The sequence below is a fragment of the Lentinula edodes genome (genome assembly GCF_021015755.1).
Source record: "Lentinula edodes strain Le(Bin) 0899 ss11 chromosome Unknown C8R40scaffold_14, whole genome shotgun sequence".
Classification (NCBI taxonomy): domain Eukaryota; kingdom Fungi; phylum Basidiomycota; class Agaricomycetes; order Agaricales; family Omphalotaceae; genus Lentinula; species Lentinula edodes.
In genome coordinates, this window is record NW_025764320.1 from 616,409 (window position 1) to 643,028 (window position 26,620).

The following is a 26,620-nucleotide window of genomic DNA, read 5'->3' on the forward strand; positions in this document are numbered from 1 at the left end:
TACATCACAGCGGATGTCATGGTAACGGGCTCGGAGCTGCGATACTATGTTGTAGAGGCGGCAGGAGCAGCGGGAGAAGTGTCAACATTGTCTGCAGCAAGCGCAGCCCAATCTGTCGTGTCAAGGATCTGTTGCTGCGACCAACCATGCTGAGCAAGTGGCAATGCACCACTGGAGAAAACAGGTTAGTAAGACATCGAGTATCAACTAAAATGCTTACGGAGTTGCCATGTACAATTCATGCATAATCTTATGGTAGAGCACGCGGTTGACACGTTCGATATTCTCGAGGGTAGAAATGGCAGTCCTCCAAATCGCAGCAGACTCTGTGGCTGGGAAGCTTGCGGGATGACCACCACGCGAGTAGTCATTGAGTAATGCGTGAATCTGGATTGTTATGAGCTATGGCTAGAGTAAAATTTAATGAAACGTACCCCAGCTGTTGCAAGGGCCACCATGCCTTTTGTGAGCTCCAATTCTAGTGGCTTGCTCTGATTTGAGGAGGTGAAACGGCCTTGACATCCTCGGATCACTGTACCATATAACCCTGTACCGAAGAATGTCCCTTGGACATAGGCAATGTATGCACGATGTTGGAAAGGTTTGAGATTATTGAAATTGCCATTCTAAGGATATGTTAGCAAAGTCACGCATACTAATGAGGACAACAGACCGGATCGAGACCATACATGAAATGTTTGGTAAGAATTATTTGAGCTGCAGTCATAGTCCCTCCGAAGTTATTCAATCCGTAAGCATTAACAACAACGGCACTCAATCCAATCCCTTTCAGCTCCTTTGCCCACTCGTTTCCAATGCGGCTAGCCACCTATGAGAAAATATGATCAGATATCCAATGAAAGTGAGAAAACAACACCATACATAAGCTGTCAAAGGCTTAATATACGTGTCATGCTCTCCGTGTTCCAAACGATCAGCTACATCATGCTCGCCCTCATATCCTAATTGTTCCGCAGCCTTGATTAGTGAGCTTATAGCGAGTTGCTTCACTTCTTCTGAATCCAAAGGACAATACTTGTGGCCTGTTAAAAGCTCAGCCTTACCTTCTTTGATGGCTCGCTCAATTACACCTTGCATAGTTGTAGATTGTCCACTTTTGCTGAGAATCCAGGTGTGCCCAGAAGTCCCCTTGCAATGAACTGCAATAGTGGTACGATCTCTCCAAGTGGGACCCACCAGTGGAACTGTTGCTGGAAGTGTTGTAGTCAAACGTGTTTTATTGACCAGTACAGGTACAGGAATATTCTTCGATGTTGGAAGGTTCTCATTAGTGATCCGTGGCAGCTTCGAGTCCATTCAGAGTAAAATATGATGCGTAGACAGGATACACACCTCATATTCGAGCTTCCTCGCAACTTCTTGTGTCACCTGTTGGAGTGGAGGTGATTGCTCTACTACAGAATTGTCATTGAAATCTGACGCCGGTGATGTGTAAGGAGAAGAAGACAGATCAAGACTTGATGAACGGATACGAGGCACTACATATACAATCAGGTTAGCAACCGAACTGTAATACACATAATTATTCTGAGCTCACCATAGTTTTCCGACAATGATGAACAGAAATGTGCCGCCTATGCACCAGGTAGGTGAATACAATGTATTCAGAGAAAATAATTGAGCGCACCTCCATCTCAAAGGAGTGTACAGCTTGTCGGTCATGTTCCCGCTCATTCTCGATTATGCCATGACCGTCATCATTATCCTCTGGACCACTAGAGTCAATATCTGGCTCTGTATGCTCTCTCGCTGAAATGATGTCGTTGGAAACTGACGGCGGCGGGGAAGCAATATATGGATCTATGGTTGAATGAATTTGTTGATGTTCATAACGAGTAATGTAATAATCATACCTTCCTCAGGCATGTCTACATTGACCTGTATAGCCCCATGCTTTCGAGCCTCTGTAGGAAATTTCAGTGGGTAGGAATGCACCTCACTCAAATACAAGGACGTACTTGCTGGCTTAGACTTCAATGGTGTGTTCATGGCCGCTGTGGCAGACTTGTTATTTGATGCTTTCTTTGTCTTCTTCGAGGCCGGTGTATCTAGAATAAAAAAGGTATGAGCAGAGAGTATTTTACAATGTGTCATGACCTTGACCTTTTGTGGAACGCTTTCGCTTGGCTGACGTCTCTGTTGACACAAAGGTAGGTGTAGTGGGTGTAGTGTCGGCAACAGACTTGTTGCGAGCACTCCGCCGTGCAGCTACTGTTTCCCCCATAGACTGCTGTGTGGTTACAGGTAGAGGTGGGACATCTACTGTGGATTTACGCCCGGCTCTGGACATGGCAGAAGCTCAGTGAATAAAAAAGGGAAAAAATTAGCTTAGAAACAAACGAAAAAATCATGAAGCATTGAACTTAACCATAAATAATTTTACCATCATGTGACTCAAGAACGGCATTTCAAGCTGCAATATCGATATCTGTTCACTTTATCTTTGCAATATCATGACTTTTGTTTGCTCTGCGTGTTGGAGATCCTTCAAACAGCTAGGACATCTTATACAGCATGAAGATAAAACTGGTAATCATGCTTGCAAGGAAGCTGGAAAAGCACGGGTAGAGATTCTTCAGCGCAACAGTACTAGATCTCCCCGTCGCAGCTACCGTAGACCTCACCATCAATCAGATTCACCCCAGCAATCTCATCATGACCGATCCCAGTCACTCGATACTCATTCATCTACATCTCACTCTTCTGAATCATCAAATCCAGATGATAACGATGAAGGCAATGAAGGAAATGGGCCGATTAAGATCTTCGGGGGTGATTTTTTCGGAAATGACTACATGGCAGATGATTTCCCGGGCTTAGATGATGATGATGAGGAAGACCTTGCTGGAGATGTCAATAGGGAAGATGAAGATGAAGATGTCTGTGATGATACTTTGATGGATCTTGAATGAACCTGGGAAGAAGAAAGGGAGTGTGTTGTCATTCCAGAGGAGAAGAATACAATACCATGGATGTTGATGAGAATACAAGGAAATCATGCCTCCGTTCACTCCCAGCACACCGCAATGACATTCATGTTGATGTGTATGGGGGTCAAGCTGGTGCTCCGCTTCCTGATTCAAATCCAACCCATACTTTGCACAATTCCTCACATGGGTTTCTCCACTATCAGTCCCAGATTTCTGGTATTAATCATAATCCATGGGCTCCGTTTCAATCACGCATGGACTGGGAAGTTGCTCGTTGGGCAAAAATGCGTGGACCCAGTTCGACTGCCTTTTCAGAATTACTTGAGATTGATGGAGTGCGTTTTTAGAACTAATGTTTCTCAAAGCTCAGTGTTGACTTTCAGCCCCAGGTTTGTAAAGCTCTCGGACTCTCATATCGGAATAGCAATGAAGTTAATGGTATCATCGACACTGGTCTCCCTGCTCAGTGCCCATCTTTCACCCGGGAAGAGGTCATCATTGCTGGAGAATCATTTGATTTATATAAACGGGACATCAAAGAATGTATCCAAGCATTATATGGATCTCCTGAGCATGCACGTTACATGTGTTTTACACCTGAACGGCACTACTCTGATGCAGATAAGACTTCTCGGCTCTATCATGATTTCTATACTGGAAAATGGTGGTGGGCTACACAGGTAAGTATCTAAATCAAAGTGAATATTCTCTCCTGATGGAAGGTGGATTCATTCAGACTGCATTAGAGAAGGAAAACCCTGGGGCGACAGTTATTCCTGTCATTATATCTAGTGACAAAACTCAAGTCACTCTGTTTCGCAACAAATCTGCATATCCTGTTTACCTTACTATCGGTAACCTTCCCAAAGAAATTCGGCGGAAACCCTCACAGCAGGGTCAAATTCTACTGGCATACCTTCCAACAACAAAGCTACAACATCTGACTACTAAGGCTGGACGACGACGAGCTCTAGCAAACTTGTTTCATGCATGTATGGGTAATTTAGTTGCACCACTCAAGGAGCTTGGAATATCTGGAGTTGTCATGCAGAGTGGTGATGGAGTCAAACGACGATGTCATCCAATCTTGGCAGCATACATTGGAGACTATCTGGAACAGATCCTGGTGTCCTGTGGATATTACGGCGATTGTCCAGTCTGCATGACAACAAAGGACAAGCTTGGTGAATATCCGTGTACCCACCTCTTTCGAGATCCTGACAAAGCTGTGGAAGCTGCGAAGCTTATACACACCAACCTGTGGGTGGACTACTGTGACGAGGCCAATCTGAAGCCTGTGCAGCATCCATTTTGGGAAGACTTGCCTTACAGCGATATATTCCGTTCAATTACACCTGATATTCTGCACCAGATGTACCAGGGAGTTATGAAACACCTTGTTCAATGGATTACCAGTATTGTTGGTGCAGCTGAAATTGATGCTCGGGTCCGTCGCCTACCCCCAAATCATGGTATCCGTCAATTTCAGAAGGGTATTTCTACTCTTTCGCGGGTGAGCGGATCAGAACACAAGCAGATGTGCACATTTCTTCTTGCCCTTATAATCGATATCCCTCATTTGACACCTCAACAATCACACAATCTCTCAACTGCAACTCGCTCGCTTCTTGATTTCCTCTACCTCGCATGCTACCCCATCCATAGTGATGATTCATTGGATATTCTTGAAGCATCGCTTGCAACATTCCATGAATATAGAGATGTCTTTGCTCAGTTGTCAGTCCGTGAGCACTTCAACCTACCAAAACTCCACTTTCTATGCCATTATGTCCGTGCTATCAAACTCTATGGGACGACTGATAATTATAATACTAAAACCACTGAGCGCCTTCACATCGACTTCACAAAAGATGCCTTTCGGTCATCAAACCGAAAGATGAATACCCACAAATGACTCGATGGTTAGAACGTCGTGAAAAGATCATTCACCATACCAACTATCTTACTTGGAGGAGTTCCAGATCTCCAAGCCCTGCTGCAGCATCCCTAGATGTGGAACAATGTTTTGACTTCCCTGGTGCAATACGTTCATTGTCAGACCTCAAATGCACACTTACACAGCAAATGGCAAAGACACCTACTCTCCGATCAGTTTCACTCTCGAAGATTGAAGATACAGGCTCTCGAGGTTATGGTGCACTGAACTTCATACCTGCACTGAAGAGATTTATTGCTCAATTCCGGCATCCTGACTATGAACCTTGGCGCCAGTTAGAAATGGCCGAGTTCATCACTTTTCCATTCCGAACCTTGCCTGTATGGCACCGTTTGAAATTTCGCAATGAAGAACTTTACGATAAATGCACTTTGGATACAGTTTGTGCCTACCCGCGACGATATAATTCAAGAAATGAAATTATTCAGCATGCACGCTTCGATACAGCACTGATCCAGGTGAATGGAGTGGAGGTTGACAGCAATAATTATTTCAAAGGTAACGACCCACAGTATATCCCAAATCTGACAATATAATGACACAAGCTACCTAGGTATGCAAGTTGGTCATGTCCGTGTCATATTTTCGCTTCCTGAAGGCAAGCTTCATGGATTACTTCCAGCAAACATGACACCACCGAAATACCTTGCATATGTGGAGTGGTTCAGCCGTTTTCCAAGTCAACCAGAATCTTACACAGGACTGTATCGTTTGAAAAAGCAGTCCAATAGAGATGGAACTCCTGCAGCCTCCATTCTGCCACTGGAGACGATCAAACACAGTGTTCATTTGTATCCGAAGTGGGGTGGAACAGTTCCTGCAGCTTGGACAAGTGAAAACGTACTTGATAAATGTCAGACATTTCTCTTGAGTCCATTTCGAGACACACACATGTACTTTAATATGGGATAATTAACACTAATTTGCGAGTTGCGAGATGTACATCTGTAGTTGTTCTCACACTCAATGCCTTTCCACGTCGATCATCTTTTCACTGTCATCAACAGCAATGAAGAGGTCAGCTTCGGAATTGGAAGATGATGATGAAATTACCGAGAGCTCACAAGATTCGGAGATGCCAATGAGTGTTTGGCTTCAACAGCGTACAGCTAACAGCTACAGGTATGTGTTCCCTACATGCTTCTTTTGCAGCGTTGCTCATTGCTTCTACAGCCCTCTTAGATCTTCCAAGACCCCGAAGCGGATGACTGAAGACATTCAACATGATTTGAACCAGACTCTGGTCGAAGTCAACAACAATGAAGTATTATGTGCTACATGCAGAATACCAGTCACACTGTGGGATGTCGAAAAGAATGTACCTGTTCAGGCCGTCGGTGAGAAAACTCTCGAATCCCTGACACCCAAATACTGATATTCCAAGAAGATTCAAAGTATAATAGGCTTGTCCGAAGATTCCTACGTCCCGAAGAAGTTGGTGATAATATTATCATTGCGGAGAACGTACGACTCAGGAATACTATCCGTTCCCTCGAGAAGGAACTTAGTGACCGCCAACATGATGTATGGCAACTTGAAGATGAATTGAAAACCCTTCGAAACGGTCTTCGACAGCTTTTACATTGATGATAATTCCGCTCTCTTTGATACAGTAGAGACGCATGTTTTTTGCTTACTTCAATGCACAGCGTAATTCTTATCCTCTACATGTATCAAATTAATCTAAGTAATTTTTGATAATTGGGAGCGGCCTCTGTTATGAATGGAATATTATGGAATATTAGGAAGGTTTGCACAAATCAACTCAAATTTTTCGTGTTCAAAGATTAGTAGAAAGTTTTTGCCTGATTTCCCGGGGGTGGGTTTCCTGATGCAATGACGATGCAAATCAGTTCTTACTGCTGATGGATACTACGATGGCCAGAAGATGGTTAATAAATATGTTTAAACATACATTGAAATAGTACATAGTTTCATTTGATGATTATATCCTCTTTCTCATCAAATTCCTTCTTCTTCTTTCTATCGCCTTCCAAATCGTTGATAAACGTACAAAAAAAGAAAACAAAAACCAAAAATTCCATATCGTATTCCGCCATATAATACACAAGATAAATTTAAAACGATTGCTTGTCAATACTCAAATGATTTGTCTATGCATGAAAAGTCAGTGGAATTATTTATTGCGTCTCCATAATCTGACCATAAATCGTCGCATTGTCCAGTTAATGATGAAGAAAGCGGATCGAAATGTGTTGTGATCGGAGGCACGGCGAATCCAAAAGGATCAATAAATTCGCCTTCTAATTGATCATCCAAACCATACACTACATCATTTTCAGCGAATGGAGGATAAGTGGTAGGATTTTGGCCGCAAATCGATTGATTTTCGTATCCCGTTCCAGTATAATCGTTGAAATGATTAGTTGTCGACGAATACTGAAAGTCAGTCGCAAAGGAATATGATGGAATGTACGTTGTACATGATTCGTTGTCCCTTGTAGAGATGTCGGCGGCGTTCGATGAAGGAAGAACTTCCGAAACTTGTCCATCGTCCATCGCTATCAGTTGATGAACAACAACATATTATAATATAAAATTGCAGTAAATACTTACTGATATTGGCTGAAGCTGCCCATTCTTCATTAAAATCTCCATAGAATATCTTTGGGATTTTATACACGGCGGTAGGCGCTAATATCGGGAGGGAGGAAGGGATTGACGATCGCGTTTCGTTTTCATTTTGAACATGTATTTCTTCTTTGTATGCATCACATACAGGAAAATCCAATGAAGTCGATTGTGACGACCCTGCAATTTCTTCGAAAGTTATATTAGATCGCGTTCTCCGTCCGCAAATAGCAATATTCGCGGCTTCAATTTCATCTTCATTTTTGGACGAATGTAACGATGGCTATGATGACACATATGCGTAGCGTGAACACCTTGAGCAGTGTCCAAACACGTACTTTTTGTCGATTTCCTTTCGACGACGATGCGACATTGTTTTCATTCTCCAACGGCTTCAAAAAACAAATACATTGCAGTGACGAACAACAAGTACAAAAAGATAACTTACCGTGGCCCATCTCACAGAATCAATCAAAGGCATCATAATTTCCTCCTCTGAGGTACGGTTATACCATGCAAGAAGAAGATCGTACTGTGTTCCCGAAATGTTCATGGTCTCCGAAACACGGAATTTCCTTAGAATCGGTACCCTCGTACATCTGTAGTATGGAGGACAATTCGCGCAGCGAAGCGCGCTGCCGTTTATTGTGCACTTCTTCCCTCTAGCTACACACTGATCACATATCTGGACCAAAATAAATAATTAACTGTATAATCGATTCGAAATGAATTTACGAACGACATGTTTGAACCTGTAATTCAGTTGTTGTCGTTCCCGTAACGTCCCGTGTTTTTTGTAAATAATGGTGAAAATTTGTTTCAACTCGTCAGTGATAGTTGTCATTTCCAATCGAGCTTCGAGTGTATCGGTGACGTTCCTTTGTCCGCTGTGGAAAACCTGCCAAATTCGCCAATCGATAGACAGATGTATCAAAAGTAGCGAAATAACGCACGGCAGTGAACGAGTCAGTGGAAGTGAACGAAGCGGTTGCTGAACTTAAACCAGGTACACCTCGTGCGCCTTTTCTTAATATATGCAATGAAATTGTTTTGAAGGACCGCCATTCCTTACGTCTTGCAAATCAATGTACAATACAATTCGTATCACATCGTTGCAGGACCAGACCACTTTAACTTTGTGGATTCAAAAAGACGTGCATCCAAATCGGGACTCCTCATGCTCCAAAATGTCTTCGCTTCTCCTTTCAATGAACAAAAATGTAGCATATGTATATAGCTAATACAAACACGACAACGTGTCTAATGTTTATGGGTATACACAAACTTCTAGACTACAAGTCGCCGTTCTCCGTATGATTTGTCTGCTGTCTTTTACTAACGTACCACTACTTACAGAACGGGTATAAATTGTGCAGCAAAATGTTGCACTTAAAGTAGATATATGTTTCTATTTTTTTTTCTTTTCTAGAAAAACATGTAGAATTCAATCAAGTAAGTAGATGAGCCCGTAAAAAGGAAGTGGTCAACACTGAGAACTGTGTTTTCTGTAATCTTCTCTCATTATTCAAATCAGTTTCATCATTTTCGTACCACTCAAAACCACTCAAACCATTCCGACGCTCAAAATTCAGAAAATTTCGAAGTCATTCCTCAACTAAGGAAAGGATGGAAAGAAAAGGACTGATACGGTCCAATTGAAAGTTTAATATTTGTTAACTATCACCTAGTCTAAAAGTAACCTAGTGTGTTTACAGCGCATTACCTACAAGAGTCTATCATTGTTGTGAAAAGAGCTTGACTGAAATCTTGATACATGTGATCCTTGAGATATCGAGTCAGAAGATTAGAGTTTGCGAACAGTACCCGGAACATTTACCTCAAAATCCACATCGGAAATGTTTCTGATTCCTTCCGATTATTTTACTACGATAGGACTAACAAATTCGTCGTCGTTTACAAAGGCGGGGATACTGGCTACATCTACGTGCAGTACGATATTGTAGCTGATTGTACTGCAGATATAGACAAATATGATTTAGCGATGACGAGAATTCAGTGCGTAATGCATCCTTACAATTTTATCTCCTCGATTGCGTTTGTGACGAATACGAGTGTTGAGGACATACTATGGTAACAACAAGACAAAGAGGTAAATGTGACGTCTATACGCGCCGTGGGCAATTAGACGCCCTAATCGTAATTCTGTTTTGGAGCCAACCAAGGGCGCGTCGTTGAAAGGGAAGAAGTGTGGATTCGAGTCGGTCATGCCGCATGGATTCTTCAGCAACGGTAGAAGCAACAGGTGGAGCAGGACCTAGAGTGGAATACTAAAATGAAATATTAACAACACCTTCAAACGACGGGGGAGCTGGACTACGAGGATAAACGAATGAAAGCACCCGACACTGCGCATCCTCGATGTATGGTCTCTGCGCAATGGTCTCGAATATGGTGGAATAACAAACGACCCACAGAGTTCAATATGAAGTCGGAACGATAGTGTGTTATTTGCGTCTAGGATAATAATGAAATTTGAACGCAGGTAAGTCGCGACTCTTCCGTGTGGTGCAAGTACCTTAACACAGTGTATGAGGTCTTTTGTGTGTGAATATGCGAAGTCGAAGGATTCCTGTTCCAAATTCCAAGAATTGCACACTGATACCAGGGTCAACCATGTAAATGATGTCGAAGATGATGTAGTCAGAACATAGCGCCCACCACTTGTTTTTGCTAATTTGACTTCTCCTAGGTCTACAGAAAACGGTTCGGAATGTCCCAAGCTAATGCGTTATGACTCATTTCGAAACCAATCTTCTTCTTCCTGCCACGCATTGGAAGACGAAAACTGATCCGCAAGCCCATCGACCGGTATTTCACTGCTAAAATCAATCTCAATGATATTATGGAATGCGGGGACGAGTTCTGTGTCTTCTTCCGGGAAAATGTGGAACGAAAAGCCATCCAAATTCGATGGGTAGTAGTCCATCACCACGGGACAGGGGTCAGAATGAGCAATAGCACCTTCTCAAGGTTTCGAGCGCTTGTTCGAAGAGGTAAATGAGTCTGCCGAGGAAGAGTGAGCGCCTTTCTTTCCATTCCTGACGTTTCTGAGTGCAGTCGCGGTACTCTTTGTGTGAGTCGTTTGAAGGTAAACCAGTCGTATTATCTCTGGTAGGTTGAGAGCGGATCTGTAGCCGTGATGAGATGGGTCTCCAGTTCTATAAACCGTTTCAAGAAGTTTCAGATTATGGACATGATGAGATTCAGTTGATTTAGGCATGAGTGGAGATAGTCAAGTCGCAAAAGTCTACGAGCGCGCATGTCTGCATGATCAATTTCACACGATAAGTCATTCGGCACGATCAAGTATAATTTCATCACTAGCTGACTCTCACGTCGAAGTTACCCGGCTATGGAGGCGCAGAATATTTACTGCACCAGCTTCCAGGAAACATGAGAACCCTTTAGCGAGCTATTTCTTAGTCCTATTAATATTGACTTTTTAAAGATGTTCACCTTCAAATTCTCACTATTCAGATCTAATAGGGCCTTCCTTTAAATAATACTCGTTCTCTTCCACAAACTCCCCGCACAGGACCCATCAGTAGAGGATTATCTCCAAAGTGCAAGCTCCCAATCGTAGAGCGCGTCGTCTTAGTTTCCAGCTGTAAGGGTGGTGTTAAGAAGAGTACGATTGCCGGTATGTGTGCTCATCCGGTTAAGTGACTGAAGGTCGTTGATATCATCCGCTGCAGCTAACTTGGCTGTATCACTATCACTGCTTCCACAACGGCTACCGGTAGGAATATTAGACTTAGATGTCTTCGGTCCTTCTATCCCGACACTTATTGGCTTGAAAAATATAGAAGACCTGGTCTGACGCGAGGTCAACCGAAAATCAATTTTTACCCACTTTTTACTGATATTCCTACAGACGGCGACTTGATCCCAATCACGAATCACAGAATTTCGACCATGTCCATGGCATATCTCCTACCTTCAGCGTCCCACTCTTCATCATCGCCATTGACAAACCCAGAGTCTGAACCACCGATCATCCAAGACACGCCAGTCGTTTGGCGATATCTGATGGTACAAAAAGTCGTACAACAATTTTTATTCCAAACCAACTGGTCCGCTGGCGTGTCTCAGGGTGCTTCTTCAGGCTTGGAAATCGTTGTCGTAGACGTTCCCCCGGGAACAGGAGATATTTAACTCAGTGTTGGTCAGTTGGATGATGTAGATAGTAAGTGAATCGTGATTTGTCAGTTGTCAATCTCCTACCTCCGTATCTGCCTTCTACACTAAACATTGTTCATGCACTATGACCTGTATACTTAATGATTTGCCTCTTCAAGTACCATCATAATCACTACTCCTGATGTACTGTCCCTGTCCGATGTCCGCACAGGTCTTTGCATGTTCCGCAAACTCGAGATACCTCTCACCAGGCTCGTCATCAACAATGGCTATTGTATCTGCCCAAACTGCGCCGCACGACACTACCTGTTTGATGGCAACCCAAACAACTCGGAAAACATGACCGCAGGGGTTAAAGCAATGGAGATGGATGGTGATAGAATAATTGGAGAGCTTCCCCTAGTCGATGTCCCAAGAGGAGTCGAGAAAGGAATTCCGTATGCCTTGAATGAGCGAGTCGTAGGAGATAATGATCCCCGGAAGGTGTGGCTAGTAACGATGACCTGTGCTACGGAACGGATTTGGGAAAAAAATACAGTTTATCACAAACTAATTAGTCTCTCAATATACGACCCAGATTGGATTATTTACGCAGTTTCACAACTGATGACTGAATAAGTAGTAGCATTGATGTCATGAGAAATCGAATCCGCAAGCAACGACCAGCACTATACAATTTTTGGCAATGAACAGCGAAACTAATTAGTATTCGTGATATAAACGAGTTACATATTGGATTTCATTCCTCCTCATCCTCTTCGTTCTCGTCAGTGATGCTCATATCTAGCTTTCTCTTCTTACCAGGCATCTCCTTTCCAGCACCAAAGCCTATTCCAGCCTTTTCGCCAAGCATCTCCAAGTCCTGCTGTTGTTCCTCCGAACACTCGAAATCTAAATGCCATCCTAATAGGTCTGTATGACGGAGAGCGGCATAGGAATTTTCTGCTTCTTGCCTTGCCACAAAGACAAGGAACGTAAATCCACGCGTTCGCGAGTCAAATTTCTTGGATAGCCAGACAGATCTCAGATAACCATGACATCTTCATTGAAGTAGTGAGATTTCATGAAGATGAGAGAATGAAACAGAGTTCACATACCCAAATAAATCCCGAATATCTTTCTGTCACCTCGAATGGCACGTTGTTGACAATCAGCTTGGTCGTTCGACTCTTCGACCTTACGCCATCTTTCCCTTTATCAACATCCTCATCGGCACCACGATCACCGAATTTGATATGCAATGCGTGGACATCGAGGACAAAGCCCTGCATACTGTTCATGGCCTTCCGTGCACCATCAACATCCTTGAACCCAATAAAGCCATGTCCCATACTCAACTTCCCGTCAGATCTATTTCGATCCCGCTTCATTTCTACGCGCGCGAAAGCAAACGAAGGAAAGTTTCAGAACATCTAATTCATCCGCTCCGTGGTAGTAGAAGACGCCACGCCTTCATTCGTCGCTTCAGCAGTTTGTTCCGGGCTTTTGACAACATAAGCGGGAATGATACCAGGAGTTGCGGACTATGATGCAGAAGAAAGAGTAGGAGCATCGGTGAAGATACCGATGGGAACTTTTTTCGAATTGCCTAATCGTCGATAAGCTACTGCTCTGAAGCCCCAGCTAGCTTCGTCTGGCTTCTCAAAACGGACAACCGCGATGGTACCGACTGGGGGCACCAGCACCCGGGAGACAGTTCCATGCGGTTCGAACAGCTCCCGTATCTGAGTATCGGACATTCCGTACGGAATGTTCTTGACTAAAATTGTAGTATCGGCACGGGCGGTTCAAGAGGATGAAAACGAAGCAAGACCGACGCCATTGGATTCAAGATAAGCTTTCGTTTCATTGATAATATGCGTCTCGAGCGCAAGCTCAACGCCAGGATTGGTAGACAAAGGTGGATCGTCAGAATCAGGGTTAACATTGTCGACTTTGGGTATGTTCATCCGGTCAGCAATGGACGAAGCCACAGCATCACGCTGAAATGCGACGATGAGCAACGACGCTGATAAACGATATTGAATCACAGACGTTCATGTATAACAAACTCCAATTGAACTCTTTCCCTGCCGTGGCTTTGCGTTGCGCGTTATTTTCATCTTTGAGACTTCGTTTTGCACCATCTCCTTGTTTGAGTTCGAACTTGCCCTTCCGGTCAACAGTTGGAAAAATATGCACTGTGTCACATTTGCGAAAGCCACAGTTCTTGACAAAACATCTTTCCAACAGCGAATAAACAAGGTCTGTAGGTTGTCGAATCGATGGAACAACAAGTATATGCTGACAACGATGACATTAAGAGGAATTGGCTTTATAGGAGACTGGATTGTCTTGACTTGAGTTAAATTCGTGATTGTTCACCGAGTAATAGTCGAGATTCTTAATGGAAGAACATCACACCTGGGCTTCATGATATCCGAATGAGACGAATCGAACGCACGTACAGTCGGACCGCCATAGTGAAATCCAGATGATTAAGCTGCCGTCCTGATTTGGTATGCACGATCGAGGTCTCAATGTTCTTGATACAACTTCCGAGCGACAAAGAGCCGTTGAAATATGCGGTTTTTATTGCTACGTGATACAAGAATGGGAAATCGAAACAAATCAACCGGCGACGTGAACAGATCACGCGCGTCTCTGAATCTGGACCCGTGGACGTTTCCGTAATGATCTCGATATGATTGACGGGGTAAAATTGTCAGGCCCGATCACCGACCGACACTCTACCGTTTCTTTCACGAGATAAGTAACCCAGGTCTTTGCTTTTTCTTGTCGCGTTGTCTGCGTGATCAATATAAACGATGGCATTACCATATGAAGCGGAACTCTACCGACAATTCCATGAACCACGTTATGCTTTTCCTATATTGGCTAACCGTAAATAGACTTGAATCATAGCACATCACCGGCGGCATCGATTCCATTAGCTTTAGGGAAGCAAAATGGTTAAAATATAATCAAACAACCGTCTGGCCGTATGATCCCAACAAATGAGAGTCATCTTCATGACGCAATGACGAGTTCATTTCTAACGAATTAATGAGCGACAAACATTCGTCCCCATAGATAGCGCTGTGTTTTCATAGACGAGTGGTTGTATTCCTTGAACACACTCAATTAGTAATCTATCGGCACCGAATACTGGAGAGATAGATACTAAGTGGTGATTTTTCAACGATTTAGGTGAACCGGCCCCGTTCCGACGGAAGATCATACAAAACGCGTTTTCGCGCATCCTGGAATGACCTGTCAAAAGACTAAACACCTGAATAGGGGAACGAATAGAAGATGGACACCATGAAAACGAACTTAAAGCACCTCCAACAAAGACCGAATCTCAGAGAGATAATCATCCGTATTCATCGCCATTATCTTGTGAGAAATGACTTCATTCTCCTGCTATCCCTGCCGTGCTCAAGAATGATAGAAACGATCTTCAAAGTAAAACGAGCGACTCACTATCATTTTAAGTTGCATGAATATTATTCCTTTTCCCTTTCCTTGATGCCCAATGTGAATAGATTACAAGTATTTCGAGATTGATGTTCAAAGACACCGATCATCCTGATATGTATATGCAACTCTCCCTTGTCCGCTACAAGCCATCGAATGCAGCGTTCACGACAAATCTATTTGACGTTTGGTTATGAATTGATGCTCGGACGAACGTTAAAAGAACTTAGAACATGCTATCAGCTATAGAGTAACAAAACATTGAAAGAATTTGTTGTAGCGGCCACTCACCGAGACCCCGATTTAATGTACTTCAACACAACATGCTCGATTGAAAAGCCTTCAAAATATGTACTCTTGCAGATTTACAGATAGATGTTGTCACGGTAGATCTGGAATTATTATTATCTTGGAAGTTGTTTCGTCGAACGTGTACGAATGCGAGAATATAACGATTGGTTTACGGTGGTGTTTGAAAGGTTTCAATATCTTCAAAGTTGAAACTGAGGAAGAGCGATGGAAACTTGAACTACTTTCGGTCTTGTACGTGGGCGATTCTGAAGTCAAGCACGACAAACATCTATTAAGAAACAAAGTTAACACTCGCAACGATTTCAGAAGAAACACCTGCCAAGAATACTCAAAAACATCTCCCCCTTCTGTTCGTATTGCTTTCCTTCCTTTCCGTTTTGAGATAGAAAGACTGATACGTCGCTTGAACCATATGCTTTTCGAAAGCAACTCTGAAATTCACTTATGAAAGCGAAGGAGCGATAACGAGGCTATGGTCAGTCGGGTTTCCAAGTCGAGATGACCGTTAAAACTACAGAATTATCACCGTGGGACATACTATGATTGATTCTTTTCTTAATTCTTCGTTTACGCATTTACCTCTCAACTATGACTTCGATGTTTCGAACAATGGTATATCTGCCGGAGAGTCGCATTACAGTTATCAACTTACCTGATTAGCACATTTACAGCACAGAGCTTTGGAACACTAACAACATCTTTCAACCAAGCATCGAAGATGGAATAGCTACAACTGTTAGATAAAGGTATGAATACTACAATCTTCGAAGAGGATCTGTTTGGACTCACCTTCAACAACGACAGTCAATCTCCTGAATAATGCGTAAAATTAGGCCACAATATATCATTAGATAGATCAAGCTCCGTAACACCTTCGTCTACTTGACTTCGATCTGTATACAGCAGTTAGCATATGTTCAACAACATCGCTCCGAAACGAGATCCTATCACAACTACATCAGCTACGACTACAGGACTGAAATTCAGATCATCACTCCACCTTCAAAGACAACGGAATATACTTTAAGTATTGCGAAATTAGTCAATCATCTCTGTCATCGCATCGATCCACAACACACTTCTATTGCGTTTTCTTGTCACAAAGATTATCGTAGGGTGAGTCTTCTCTCACAGAAAGAAACGAATCAAGAAATGAAATCAATATGTTAGCTATCACTGCAAGTTAAAAGATCCGATCGCCATCGAACTACCCATCGCGAAACTATCCCATTGCTGTGATTACATCTACCCACAGAGTGAGCGGTAACTTCAAACGATGAATGGTCACTGATCATTCACCTTTCAATATTCAAAAATCAACTCCATTTGTGTTTGTACGGTAATGTTTATTAGATAACGCCTAGAATCAGAGACCGATTCATTTGTGCCGTGTCCTTCGACGAATTCAAGATCACTTCACCTCCATATGTTAATCTGTGTTCGGTAAGCACCTTTGCTATAATAAATGCAGTTTTACTATTTGATTAACAGATTAATACATCACCAACAACGTATTTCGTAGAATACTGCCCGTTACTGCAGTACGTTGTCAATATAGCCATCCGGCTGTTACGAACCTAAGTCTGCGTTGGATAAAACAAATTCACATGGTTTCGACTGACGAATTCAGCTCTAATGACGCACCAGTAATTCAGATTTGTGTTCTGAATCTGTGTGCCATATTCCATGTATCAGCTAGCGAACTAACAGATGACATAGATATATCACAACATAAGTTCAACGTTACCCGAATCTGGTTTTCAAAGCTTTCGCCGTATCGAAATCAGAAAGGAGCCTAGGTCTGCATCTGCAATATCCAATGACATTGGTCCGTATATAGCCAGGAGGCGACAATAGGCGAAGAAATTTGTTGCAACGATAACGAGAAACAAAAGAGGTGCGTTCCGATTGCGTAGGTGACTTGCATACTTAATGTTTGTATCATCGTTGCATGATCATGAAATTGCACAACGACTATTTGTTCGTTGGATATAGCAAAAAAAGAAAAAAAAAATCAACAGGTGAGTGAACTTCAACATGGAAATTTTGCGTACAACGTTTTCACTGAATCCACAGTCGAATCTGCTTCAAATTCGTTCTTAATCTTCCTTCCTTTCCTATGCCGTTGCTCCGTATCAATCTGCAATTACGCTTGTTGAAAATTCACTTGAATAATTGCATAAAGGAAATCAGACTAGATCGAGCTGCCATATGTTTGAATTCATCAACAAACTTCAGCACTAGAGTGGACATGAAACAAACTATGTTATCTGCTCATCTACGAGTGTGAAGGTCAGTATCCAACATTTCATACTAGTACAATTCACTCACGTAGTCTATCGGGATATCGCAGTTGCGAACCAATGAAAAAAAAAAGCGAAGGCGTTGCTTGCTGCTAGACCATGTACTGCACAGATAGCTTCGCATTAGTATGCAAGGCAAAAAAAAAGAAGACATATTTCAAATTTACAGCTGTAGTTATCACAAAAAAAAAAGAAAACTGCAGATGCAGCAAAATTGCTCTAAAACTGATTCGATATCAGATAGAATACATTTGCTTGGGATTAACGACTCACAACATCGCGATTCCAATGCTCAGATGAGTTCGGTTGTTATAATCGTTGTCGCCAAGTTAACAGTTCAAAGTACAGATGGATTTCTAAAACGGGTTCTCGTGCAGTGACCATCGAAGATGATGTTACAGAGTTACTACTAAATACGGCACCGGTCCTTCTCTGTCATTTACACCCACCATCTGAGTCTGCTATTTTCAAAGAAAACAGCAAGGTAGCACAGTTTAACATGAAACGAATCACGAAAACACGAAATATCTTGCATCCGGACCAGATAAAAATTCTTAATATGGTTCTAACCCAGGTACTTCGTCGTGTTCTTGTATCAGTCTACTACTCATCGTTCCATAGACTTCTTTACCCGGTAAACGAACTGTTGCACAATTATCGAACGACACTGGGATGTCACGTCCCCAGATAAAGGTGAGTACAGAAAAATCATGAAAACACTCATAGTCATCTATCTGAACTTCGTTGACTTTAGAACTGGTTTTATGTGAGATTTCTGAACGTAGTCCATCGTCATCATCACAAATAAATTTCGTTGAAGAATCAACGTCGAAGAATGCGTAGAAACCAATCAAAACAAGAGGAAACGATGACAGTAATTTCCAACAATCAATCGCTCGACGCCTCTGACAGAACTACTGCGACATTTTTCGAAGAACATCAATGTCCTCTCTCTCCGCCACCGTTGTCGAATTCTGAGCCGCAATTTCGTTTTCTTTTTCCACCACCTGGCAATCATCCTGTTGTCGAACATAAATTCTGTTTACCTCCCATCTCGGTTATGTTTCCCTATATTTTCAACGAAGATTACGATTATACTCTACCACCTCATGTTCGTCCAATCCTGTTATGAGTCTACTCACTTGTAACGGATATGGATATAACGAGTAATCGAGGTTATAGGAGCAGGCGCCGACGGAGGAGGGAGCTTCATCTTTTTAACTTCTACTACGACGACGCTTATCGCTACATCTACGAATGCTTGTACTACCCAGTGTCAATTATAAAACACTGTCTGGTTAACTCGTGGCTGAAGCCGGTGAGCGACGTTACACATTTTTTTAACTACAGATGTTGTCTACTGGGCAATTACTGACAAACCAAGGACTCGAAAGTAATTATACTCCTTCAGAACGAGGAAAAAGTTTGGGAACATCATGCACATCAAGCAACAGAGCTCGGAAGCACACAAGCAAACCGGGCACAACCGCAACGTCGACAACGACGAGGAAAAATTTTCATACTCGTGCAACGAGTAGAATCTTCGCGGAATACGCGAAACAACTTCTTTATTCGGAAAACCCTCCGAACTCTCCCAAATCATCCGTCGGCAGTATGGCCCACCCAAACCGAAAGACCTATCGAGCAACCAAGCTCATATATCACCCGGAGAATCAGCAAATGGGGCAGACAGTAACTCACCAGACCCTAGGATCCCGAGAGTATTGGAAGACAATCAATCCCCAGAGCAGAGTCAACTGGGAGAACCGATTGTCGGATATAATGAATTGCGACGAGATATGACGCGTCCGTTATCTACAAACTCACCTGCACAATGGAAAGGAAAGGCTCGAGCGACCTATAATGTAATTGATACATCGACTATCCCTAGACCAATCAATCCTGTTGACTTACCTATAGTGGGACCCATTGGTCTCAATCCTAAGCTAGGGGGTAGTAACCCCCAAACAGTACTGAGAGAGAAATTAACACCGGAGGATTCAGCATCACAGACTGGTCAAGCTCCCCTCTCACACGTATCTCAAGCAGGTCAGGCAAGTAGCCTGACCCGGACTAGGGAATACCAACAAAAGTTAAGGAGACAGGTTGCCCTAGAATTGCTACGACGTGAAGACTATAGTCTATGGCAACTTAGAGTGCTCGAACATACCTGAGCAAAGCTTGCTATTTGATGATGATTTTGGCTATAATATTGAAGAACCTAAATTCAGGATCAATTGGAGACTGATTACCGAGGAAGAATTCCCTGAACCTACAAAGAAAGGAGGAAAGCCCCAAACACATGATCACAGACACAAAAATCAGAGTCACCCACCACGAAAGGTGGCACAACCTCAAGCCAGACCGTCTCACGCTCGGCATATTCATGGAGGTAGACTATCCGCGCGAAATGTTCCATCACCGGTAGGTGATATTGGTCGAGACCACTCACCACCTCCACCGGATCCTCGAAACTTCGACTCAGGATCAAACCAGGGTCCTGCTAGAGGCGGGCCGCCAGGCGGCCCACCTAGAGGAAATGAGCCTGATGACAGTAGTCATGAAGGGTCTTGACGGAATGACAGAAACAAGAGTAAGACCCCAAAGAAAGGGGAACAACCTTACCAGCAAAACCGGTACATCTGTAAAACCTGGATTTTCGGCTAACAGCACTGTCCAACATTGAAAGCACTCCCAACAGTTAACTAGTACCCTTGCTCTCGCGAACATCCAGGTTTTGCAGATGTATGGATTGGAGGATCCTCACGCAAACATCAAAAAAATATTTGAGTATGATCCAACACCTCGTAGTGAGGAAGAGGTACTGCGAGCATTGTTTTACTGTTATGAGCAGTTGATTATGTTCTATCCGTATAGGCCACCAACAAACCTAACAACAGCAGCGCAGAAGGTAGTATTACAAAATGTGTCAAAACCTCGGAAATGGGGTGGTGACCAAGACTACATGGTATTTGATGAATGGCTAACGGAGATGATTCAATGGATGAATATTGCAGACCAATGTGGGCCACCTACCACGCATAGTAGCTCCAGGGGGACTCACATTCTCACATCTGTTGACTTGACAAGAACCAATACTGTTGCATCATTCCTTGAGGGAGAAGCACTACAGTGATACCATAATGATGTTCAGAGAGAGGGGGATGGGTTTTCAGATAACCCAGACCCATTAGCTTATTGGTGGACATTCATGCAAGTGGTGAACGGTCTTTAGCAGCGATTCATCTATAAGACTTCCATTTCACAAATCTCGCATCACTTACTCTAAAGCCAAAGGAGTGAAGAGCATGTTTAGTGAGTTGGAACAAAGAGCAACATGCATGCCCGTTCCTCCATGTTTATATACCTTCAAGAAACATATCCTCCTCCTTGTACCACCTGCCATGTGCGATGATATGACCCGGATTGAGAAAATTACTGCCAAACGGTCCTTCATTAATGAGATCATGCCATCCGCCATTTCCTGCAGGCGGGGTGACTGCACAGGGAAGTATTATACAAATGCATGCAGTGCTGTTGAACAAGGTCAGCGCGCCATGAAATCAGTCAATAAGGAGAGCATGTTGCCTTATGCCAGTGCTCTGGAAGAAAGCTCAATTACGGGGAAACAGATCTAGAACAATTGGCAATTACAATCACCAAAACGCCTACAAGTCATTGAGAAATGATGATACCAAATCCCTGATTATGAAGAGGAACATTGCGAGTGCCAGAAGCGTAAGGAAAAGGATAGTACCAATTCCAAGACACACTTCAGCTGAGAGCACTACAAGCCTAAAGGGGCATGCTTTGACTGTGGCAGTTTTGACCACTGCCGCAGCAGCCCATTTGCAAGAAACTCCAAAATGAACCAAGAGTAAAGGAGGCGTCAAAGCCTAAACTTTATTGGATTACTGAGGAGGTTCAAGAGAAGAGTGAACAGTTCTTCAGACTCGAGGAGGCATTAGATAATGAAACACCTCATACATTGGATAGTGACATATGGACACAGTATGAAAGTGATGGAGCTGAAGACATGAATCCGGAGGGTGGGTCTCAGCATGAGAGCGATGCAGCTGACAAAGAGTTTTTACCACTGAATGAAGCACCACAATCAAGTGATGAACCAAGCCCAGAACATATGGGACACATGCAAGATTGGGATACATTCACAGTGCACTGGCGCAACAAACTCGAAGAGCAATTTGGTGAATAGACTATGCATGAAGGATTGGATCACCCACAGACAAATGAGCCAGCGTCAGCCTCTGAGAGCGACATCTTCAATTTTGGGGAATACCTGTGATCAGTGGTACCCACCAATGATGAAGGATATCAAGCTACACTGAAACCAGCAGCAATCTCTGTTACCAAGAAAGGAAACTGACCAAGCCACAGCGCCAAACAAAATTGTTGCCTATGCTCCATGGTCAAGATTAATGGTGTACAGGCCTTTGTGATGGTCGATAGCGAAAGTACTGCCGATGCTCTGAGTCCGAATTTTGTTCAGATAACACATAGACAGCCCTTCGGGCTGGAAAATTCGCTAACACCGCAACTCAGTACAAAAGAGAGTTGATCACGTATTTCATAAGGGTGTACTGCACCACATCGATTATACAATGGGAACAATGGAGACATCCAAGACAAGGATTACTTCAATGTTGCTAACATTGATTGTTATGATGCTGTGCTTGGAACCATGTTCATGCGAAAGCATGGAATGGCCTTAGATTTCAAAAACAACACTATCAGATTGCATGGAAAACCAATCCCCACACTTACCGACGGTGAGGAGAACCGCGGAATCGCGCAGTGATATGCTACGACAGTATCCTCTACAATCCATCTCAAGGAAGGGGAAGAACTGCCTGTGAAACCTCAACCTAAGAAATATGGGATTACTGATGATGAGTGACTACCTAGAGAAGGAGCAGAGAAAGCAAACTCAGTAAAAGTATCACCACCATGATGTCGGTACACACCAACAATTGATGATCAAATTGACAAAGAAGATATCCAAGGTATTCCGAGATCCACTGTTCATTGTAATATCATTCTTAATGCAGAGATCAAGGCCTCTTGGAGGGTGTCAAACACTTCCTGCTGGGAGTCCATCCACATAAAGGATGTAAGACGTGGGTTAGAATAGGTCTTAAGGTAGGGTTTGGTATACAAAGGTTTATGTTGTAGTGTGCCAGGAGCAGGCTGGAGCTCAAAGGGAGCTACGGGAACCGCGACCGAGGACAGGAATGACCTAGTAGTGGCTGGGGCAAAGAGGTGGTGACCCTTGAGGGGGTTCCTAGGAGGTCCAGGGAGGTCCCTAAGGCGTAGGGAGGTTAGGTAGAAGTACCGAACCTTGTAATATTGCATAATAGGAGTTGTACTCGCTAGAACGTCAATATAGGATTCAAATAGGTCGTAGATGAAAATGGGTCTGGAGGTTGTAAGCTCCCAAGAAGGTATACGCCCGGAAACGGGGCTTGAGGATGGATGTCCTTGAGTGTTGGAGGTGGTAACGGAGAAGCGATACATGGTTCGACATGAGAGGTAGGCCTCAAAGTGAGGGGTTTCGGCTAGAGATTCTGGGTTCAGGAATTCAGCAATGGGGCTCTCTGTGTTAGCAGCAGTTAGGTGGGGGTATAAGATCTCCTCGTCTTGGACTTCTTCTATAGTTACTTGAGAGGGTTTCACTGAAAGTCGTCATTTCTCCCAATCAATCTCCGGATTTACCTTCCGTAACCAGGGGAGTCCAACGATAAGGGCTTCACCTCCTAGGTTGGTGATCAAGAAGTCCATCCATTGCTCCTGATTATCCACTGTGAGTGCTAGGTTTGCAAAATGGGTGATCCGTCCAGCTGGATTAGTTGTTTCATTGATATTAAAAACATCGACTGGTTTATGTAGGGGTTCCGGGTGGCAAAGTCTTTGTTAAGATCATGTACACCGTGTAACCGTGCCAGGGCCACAAGGTGTCTCAGGGCAGAGGTCGAATGGGACAGTAGTGAAGTTATTAACAACACTGCCGTTATGCTGTTAGTCCCCGGAGATCGAGAGTAGAGAAGGGAGGAACTGAGTAGCAGCCAAGTCAGAGTGGTGGTAATGCCAGTGACGAGGAGCGAACCAAAGAACGACTAAGTCCTAAGGTTGAGTAGAACGTGCTTCAAGGCGTTGAGCCTGGAGACTTTTAGGAGAGCTAAGTTGGAAGGGAGATCTAAGTTGATAATTAAACTGAGGAACTACAGTAGCGTACAGGCAGTATTTATATCTACGGAGCGGCGCATCGGTGCGGAGCGCTAGACTAACTACTAGGAGCTATACGAGTAATACTTGCAGGGAAGTAAAAGACAATAAGGAGGGACTAGAACGAAAGGGTATGTGTAGCGAGAAAGAACAATAAAAGTGAGATTACAATAAACGGTGGATCTTCGGTATACCGAGCGGCGGGATGGAGGCCCGAGGCATGGGCTTGACAGTCTTGGTTTTAAAACAGGGTGGTAGCTCCACAGTCTTTCATGGCTGCAGTTGTTATACCATGATTCCTTCCTCTTAGTCTCATATGAATTCGGAAATGTGGGAAAGTAGAGTTTAATTCCCGGATCGTCGATATTGTACATGATGGATGCAAGTCATAAGAAGAAGTAGTGAACATAACAAACTGATTACGAGGTATGCTCAGTGCAGCCAAGATGGATACCCTCTTTAAAAACCCTGTTAAAAACTGGAGAATGGAGGAAACATGGCATTGGCATAGTCTAGTAGTTCTTTTATTTGCCAATCTGGTTGCAGAAGTCTTGAATAGGAGAGCTTGTAGTAGCAAGCATGATAGCCACAGTGGATGCTAAAGTCGAAGCAGTGATGTAGAAGGATTCATTTGGGAATAACAGGAATGACACGGATCCCGTAGCTGATATCTGTTGACAGTGGGGTTGCTGTCGTCATCCTTGATCTTGTCCAAGTCCCATGAATTTGTCCTAGCAGACTGCTTCCAAATGCCCTCAGCATCCACAGTAACCACAGGTGGTTTCTTTGTATGGGCAGTTGTGCTTAATGTGACCTTAGACACCACAGCCAAAACATCATCCTCACATGCAGGCCAGGAAAGCCTCCCTCATATTCCCATTACTGGTGTGGGAGGCATCAACATCCATGGCATGAGGATCAGTAGGAGCCATATGGGAACGGGTAGGTCCGAGGTTTTGACTGGTCAGGGTAGGGTCATGCAAGTAGATATCCACTGATCCAGCTTGTGTAATGGCCTCCTTTGGGTCCAAGCAACTCCTTGACCAATGTTTATGGAGATCAGGTTCTGTCTTTCTCTGGAACTAGTGCAGAGTAGAAATGTTCCCTTAAATTGATGTCAGACATCTCAGTCCGACTTCCAATGTCCTGGAACTTCTGAGCAAATTCTGCTAGTGTCTGCCCTTTACTCTGCTTAAGGGATTTGATCACATTATGGGCTTCCATACCCAGGTCTATCAATTCAAATCACTAATGAAATTCTAGAAGAAACTTCTCCCAATTGCCTTCAAAACGGGAATTCTCCGCATTAAAATGTAGCAGGTGAGAAGTTGCCCAGTCTCCAGTGCCTTCTGTGAAGAAGCCCAAGACCGACTTGATAAGCTTTACCTGACTGTTGGCGAGATCAGGTTGTTCTCATGCCCAGTTCTGGAACTGAGCTCTCAAACGACGTGCTTCATTATTGTCTTTACCCTTGAATACCTCGGGTTTGTTTATGCTGGGTTTGGAGGATGAGCATTCCTCCATGGCTGTAGCAAACGTTGCTACTTGTTTAATGAGCTGAATCATGAGTTTATCTGCAGAGGTAGTCTGGGCAGGTGGGACAGGAGACGACATAGTAATAGTAGGCAATCGGGAGTGGGAAATTGGTACAAAGGTGGTGTCTTCTACAGTAATTGGGTTCTGAACTGAATTGGAGAGCACGTGGGGGCAAGGCTGAGAGTCACAGCCATACCAGCTATTGTCAATATTGTGGATGTGGTGCTGATTTCTGGGGTCAAGTGCGTGTTGGAGAGCATAACAGTCTGTTGTAGTAGTATGATCAGAAAGATTTACAGGTGTGGAAGACATAATGCATGTGGATCCTGCAAGGACAACCTTATTGGTAGGCTGTCAGTAATGGATCTTGACCTAATGTCACAAACCAGCGGAGGCGGTTTGACTTAGCAGAGCGATTGAGTAAACCAATAAGATGGAGAAACTTAAGTGGAGTGTTAGGCAGACTGGTCCAAAGATAATGACAGAGATATATTGAGTATCATAGTCATAAGTACTAGTAAATAGGCACATACCTGGTTCCAAGATAATGACAGAGATATATTGAGTATCATAGTCATAAGTACTAGTAAATAGGCACATACCTGGTCCCAAGATAATAATAGAGAGGACAAGATAAGGGACTAGACCTAGACAAAGGGGGGTTGACTTTATATACGTAGCCCAATCTGTGAGAAATGACAATGTAATGCTGTACAGTTTAGAAACAAGGAAGGTGGCGGAAGGCAGTAGAAGGACAAAGGTAACAGGGGGATCAGTAATCGGTGATGGGGGTCAGGTGGATCAGTAATCAATGGATTTGACAGTGACCTTTGCACACCATCTCTATTGTTCCGATCCCGCCACTGTCCTCCATTGTCACAGCCGTTAGATTGGTACCATCATTGAGGCGGTTGTTGCCTTTCTCTGACATGGTTTGAACTCTGACGACCCCGACGTCATTGCCCACAACTTCCGACTTGCTCTAGATTGCATGCAAACAGCCTGGGGTATTCACGGGAATCTCTATATGTGGTCCATCAGCAGCATTCAGCGGTTTTTCACCAATGCGGTGGATGAGAATGAGGGTCTCCATCGCCTGGTGTTAG

The 26,620-nt window shown here is 43.5% G+C and overlaps 8 protein-coding genes across 8 annotated transcripts; 5 read left to right on the top strand and 3 right to left on the bottom strand.

The window, feature by feature from the left end:
* Nucleotides 1–44: 44 nt before the first annotated feature.
* C8R40DRAFT_1169834 (uncharacterized protein) lies at nucleotides 45–2,311 on the bottom strand (the record flags this gene model as incomplete). Its single annotated transcript, XM_046231438.1, has 11 exons — nucleotides 45–171; nucleotides 221–387; nucleotides 435–626; nucleotides 674–829; nucleotides 883–1,305; nucleotides 1,354–1,499; nucleotides 1,559–1,595; nucleotides 1,649–1,821; nucleotides 1,875–1,925; nucleotides 1,980–2,069; nucleotides 2,125–2,311. The coding sequence occupies 11 exons, from the start codon at nucleotides 2,309–2,311 to the stop codon at nucleotides 45–47; spliced, it is 1,749 nt and encodes a 582-aa protein (XP_046087266.1).
* A 163-nt stretch (nucleotides 2,312–2,474) lies between these two features.
* Nucleotides 2,475–2,933, top strand: C8R40DRAFT_1169835 (uncharacterized protein; the record flags this gene model as incomplete). The annotated part of the gene is made up of 1 exon (XM_046231439.1): nucleotides 2,475–2,933. The coding sequence occupies one exon, from the start codon at nucleotides 2,475–2,477 to the stop codon at nucleotides 2,931–2,933; it is 459 nt and encodes a 152-aa protein (XP_046087267.1).
* A 56-nt stretch (nucleotides 2,934–2,989) lies between these two features.
* Nucleotides 2,990–6,495, top strand: C8R40DRAFT_1169836 (uncharacterized protein; the record flags this gene model as incomplete). Its single annotated transcript, XM_046231440.1, has 9 exons — nucleotides 2,990–3,286; nucleotides 3,341–3,631; nucleotides 3,688–4,696; nucleotides 4,879–5,288; nucleotides 5,337–5,406; nucleotides 5,462–5,740; nucleotides 5,916–6,030; nucleotides 6,082–6,245; nucleotides 6,293–6,495. The coding sequence occupies 9 exons, from the start codon at nucleotides 2,990–2,992 to the stop codon at nucleotides 6,493–6,495; spliced, it is 2,838 nt and encodes a 945-aa protein (XP_046087268.1).
* A 507-nt stretch (nucleotides 6,496–7,002) lies between these two features.
* C8R40DRAFT_1169837 (uncharacterized protein) lies at nucleotides 7,003–8,053 on the bottom strand (the record flags this gene model as incomplete). Its single annotated transcript, XM_046231441.1, has 4 exons — nucleotides 7,003–7,430; nucleotides 7,486–7,783; nucleotides 7,839–7,892; nucleotides 7,949–8,053. 4 exons carry the CDS (start codon nucleotides 8,051–8,053, stop codon nucleotides 7,003–7,005), a joined length of 885 nt encoding a protein of 294 aa, XP_046087269.1.
* A 3,383-nt stretch (nucleotides 8,054–11,436) lies between these two features.
* C8R40DRAFT_1169838 (uncharacterized protein) lies at nucleotides 11,437–11,676 on the top strand (the record flags this gene model as incomplete). Its single annotated transcript, XM_046231442.1, has 2 exons — nucleotides 11,437–11,553; nucleotides 11,614–11,676. 2 exons carry the CDS (start codon nucleotides 11,437–11,439, stop codon nucleotides 11,674–11,676), a joined length of 180 nt encoding a protein of 59 aa, XP_046087270.1.
* A 724-nt stretch (nucleotides 11,677–12,400) lies between these two features.
* C8R40DRAFT_1068951 (uncharacterized protein) lies at nucleotides 12,401–14,122 on the bottom strand (the record flags this gene model as incomplete). The annotated part of the gene is made up of 6 exons (XM_046226059.1): nucleotides 12,401–12,664; nucleotides 12,759–13,033; nucleotides 13,226–13,420; nucleotides 13,475–13,669; nucleotides 13,713–13,944; nucleotides 14,105–14,122. 6 exons carry the CDS (start codon nucleotides 14,120–14,122, stop codon nucleotides 12,401–12,403), a joined length of 1,179 nt encoding a protein of 392 aa, XP_046087271.1.
* Nucleotides 14,123–18,294: 4,172 nt separating this feature from the next.
* On the top strand, nucleotides 18,295–21,951 carry C8R40DRAFT_1169841 (uncharacterized protein; the record flags this gene model as incomplete). Its single annotated transcript, XM_046231443.1, has 7 exons — nucleotides 18,295–18,309; nucleotides 18,357–18,428; nucleotides 19,274–19,784; nucleotides 19,876–20,159; nucleotides 20,221–20,379; nucleotides 20,437–20,556; nucleotides 21,577–21,951. The coding sequence occupies 7 exons, from the start codon at nucleotides 18,295–18,297 to the stop codon at nucleotides 21,949–21,951; spliced, it is 1,536 nt and encodes a 511-aa protein (XP_046087272.1).
* Nucleotides 21,952–22,152: 201 nt separating this feature from the next.
* Nucleotides 22,153–22,554, top strand: C8R40DRAFT_1043450 (uncharacterized protein; the record flags this gene model as incomplete). The annotated part of the gene is made up of 2 exons (XM_046224163.1): nucleotides 22,153–22,297; nucleotides 22,331–22,554. Coding segments are annotated over 2 exons (369 nt in total), but the record flags the coding sequence as incomplete, so codon positions are not given.
* Between the last annotated feature and the right edge of the window lie 4,066 nt (nucleotides 22,555–26,620).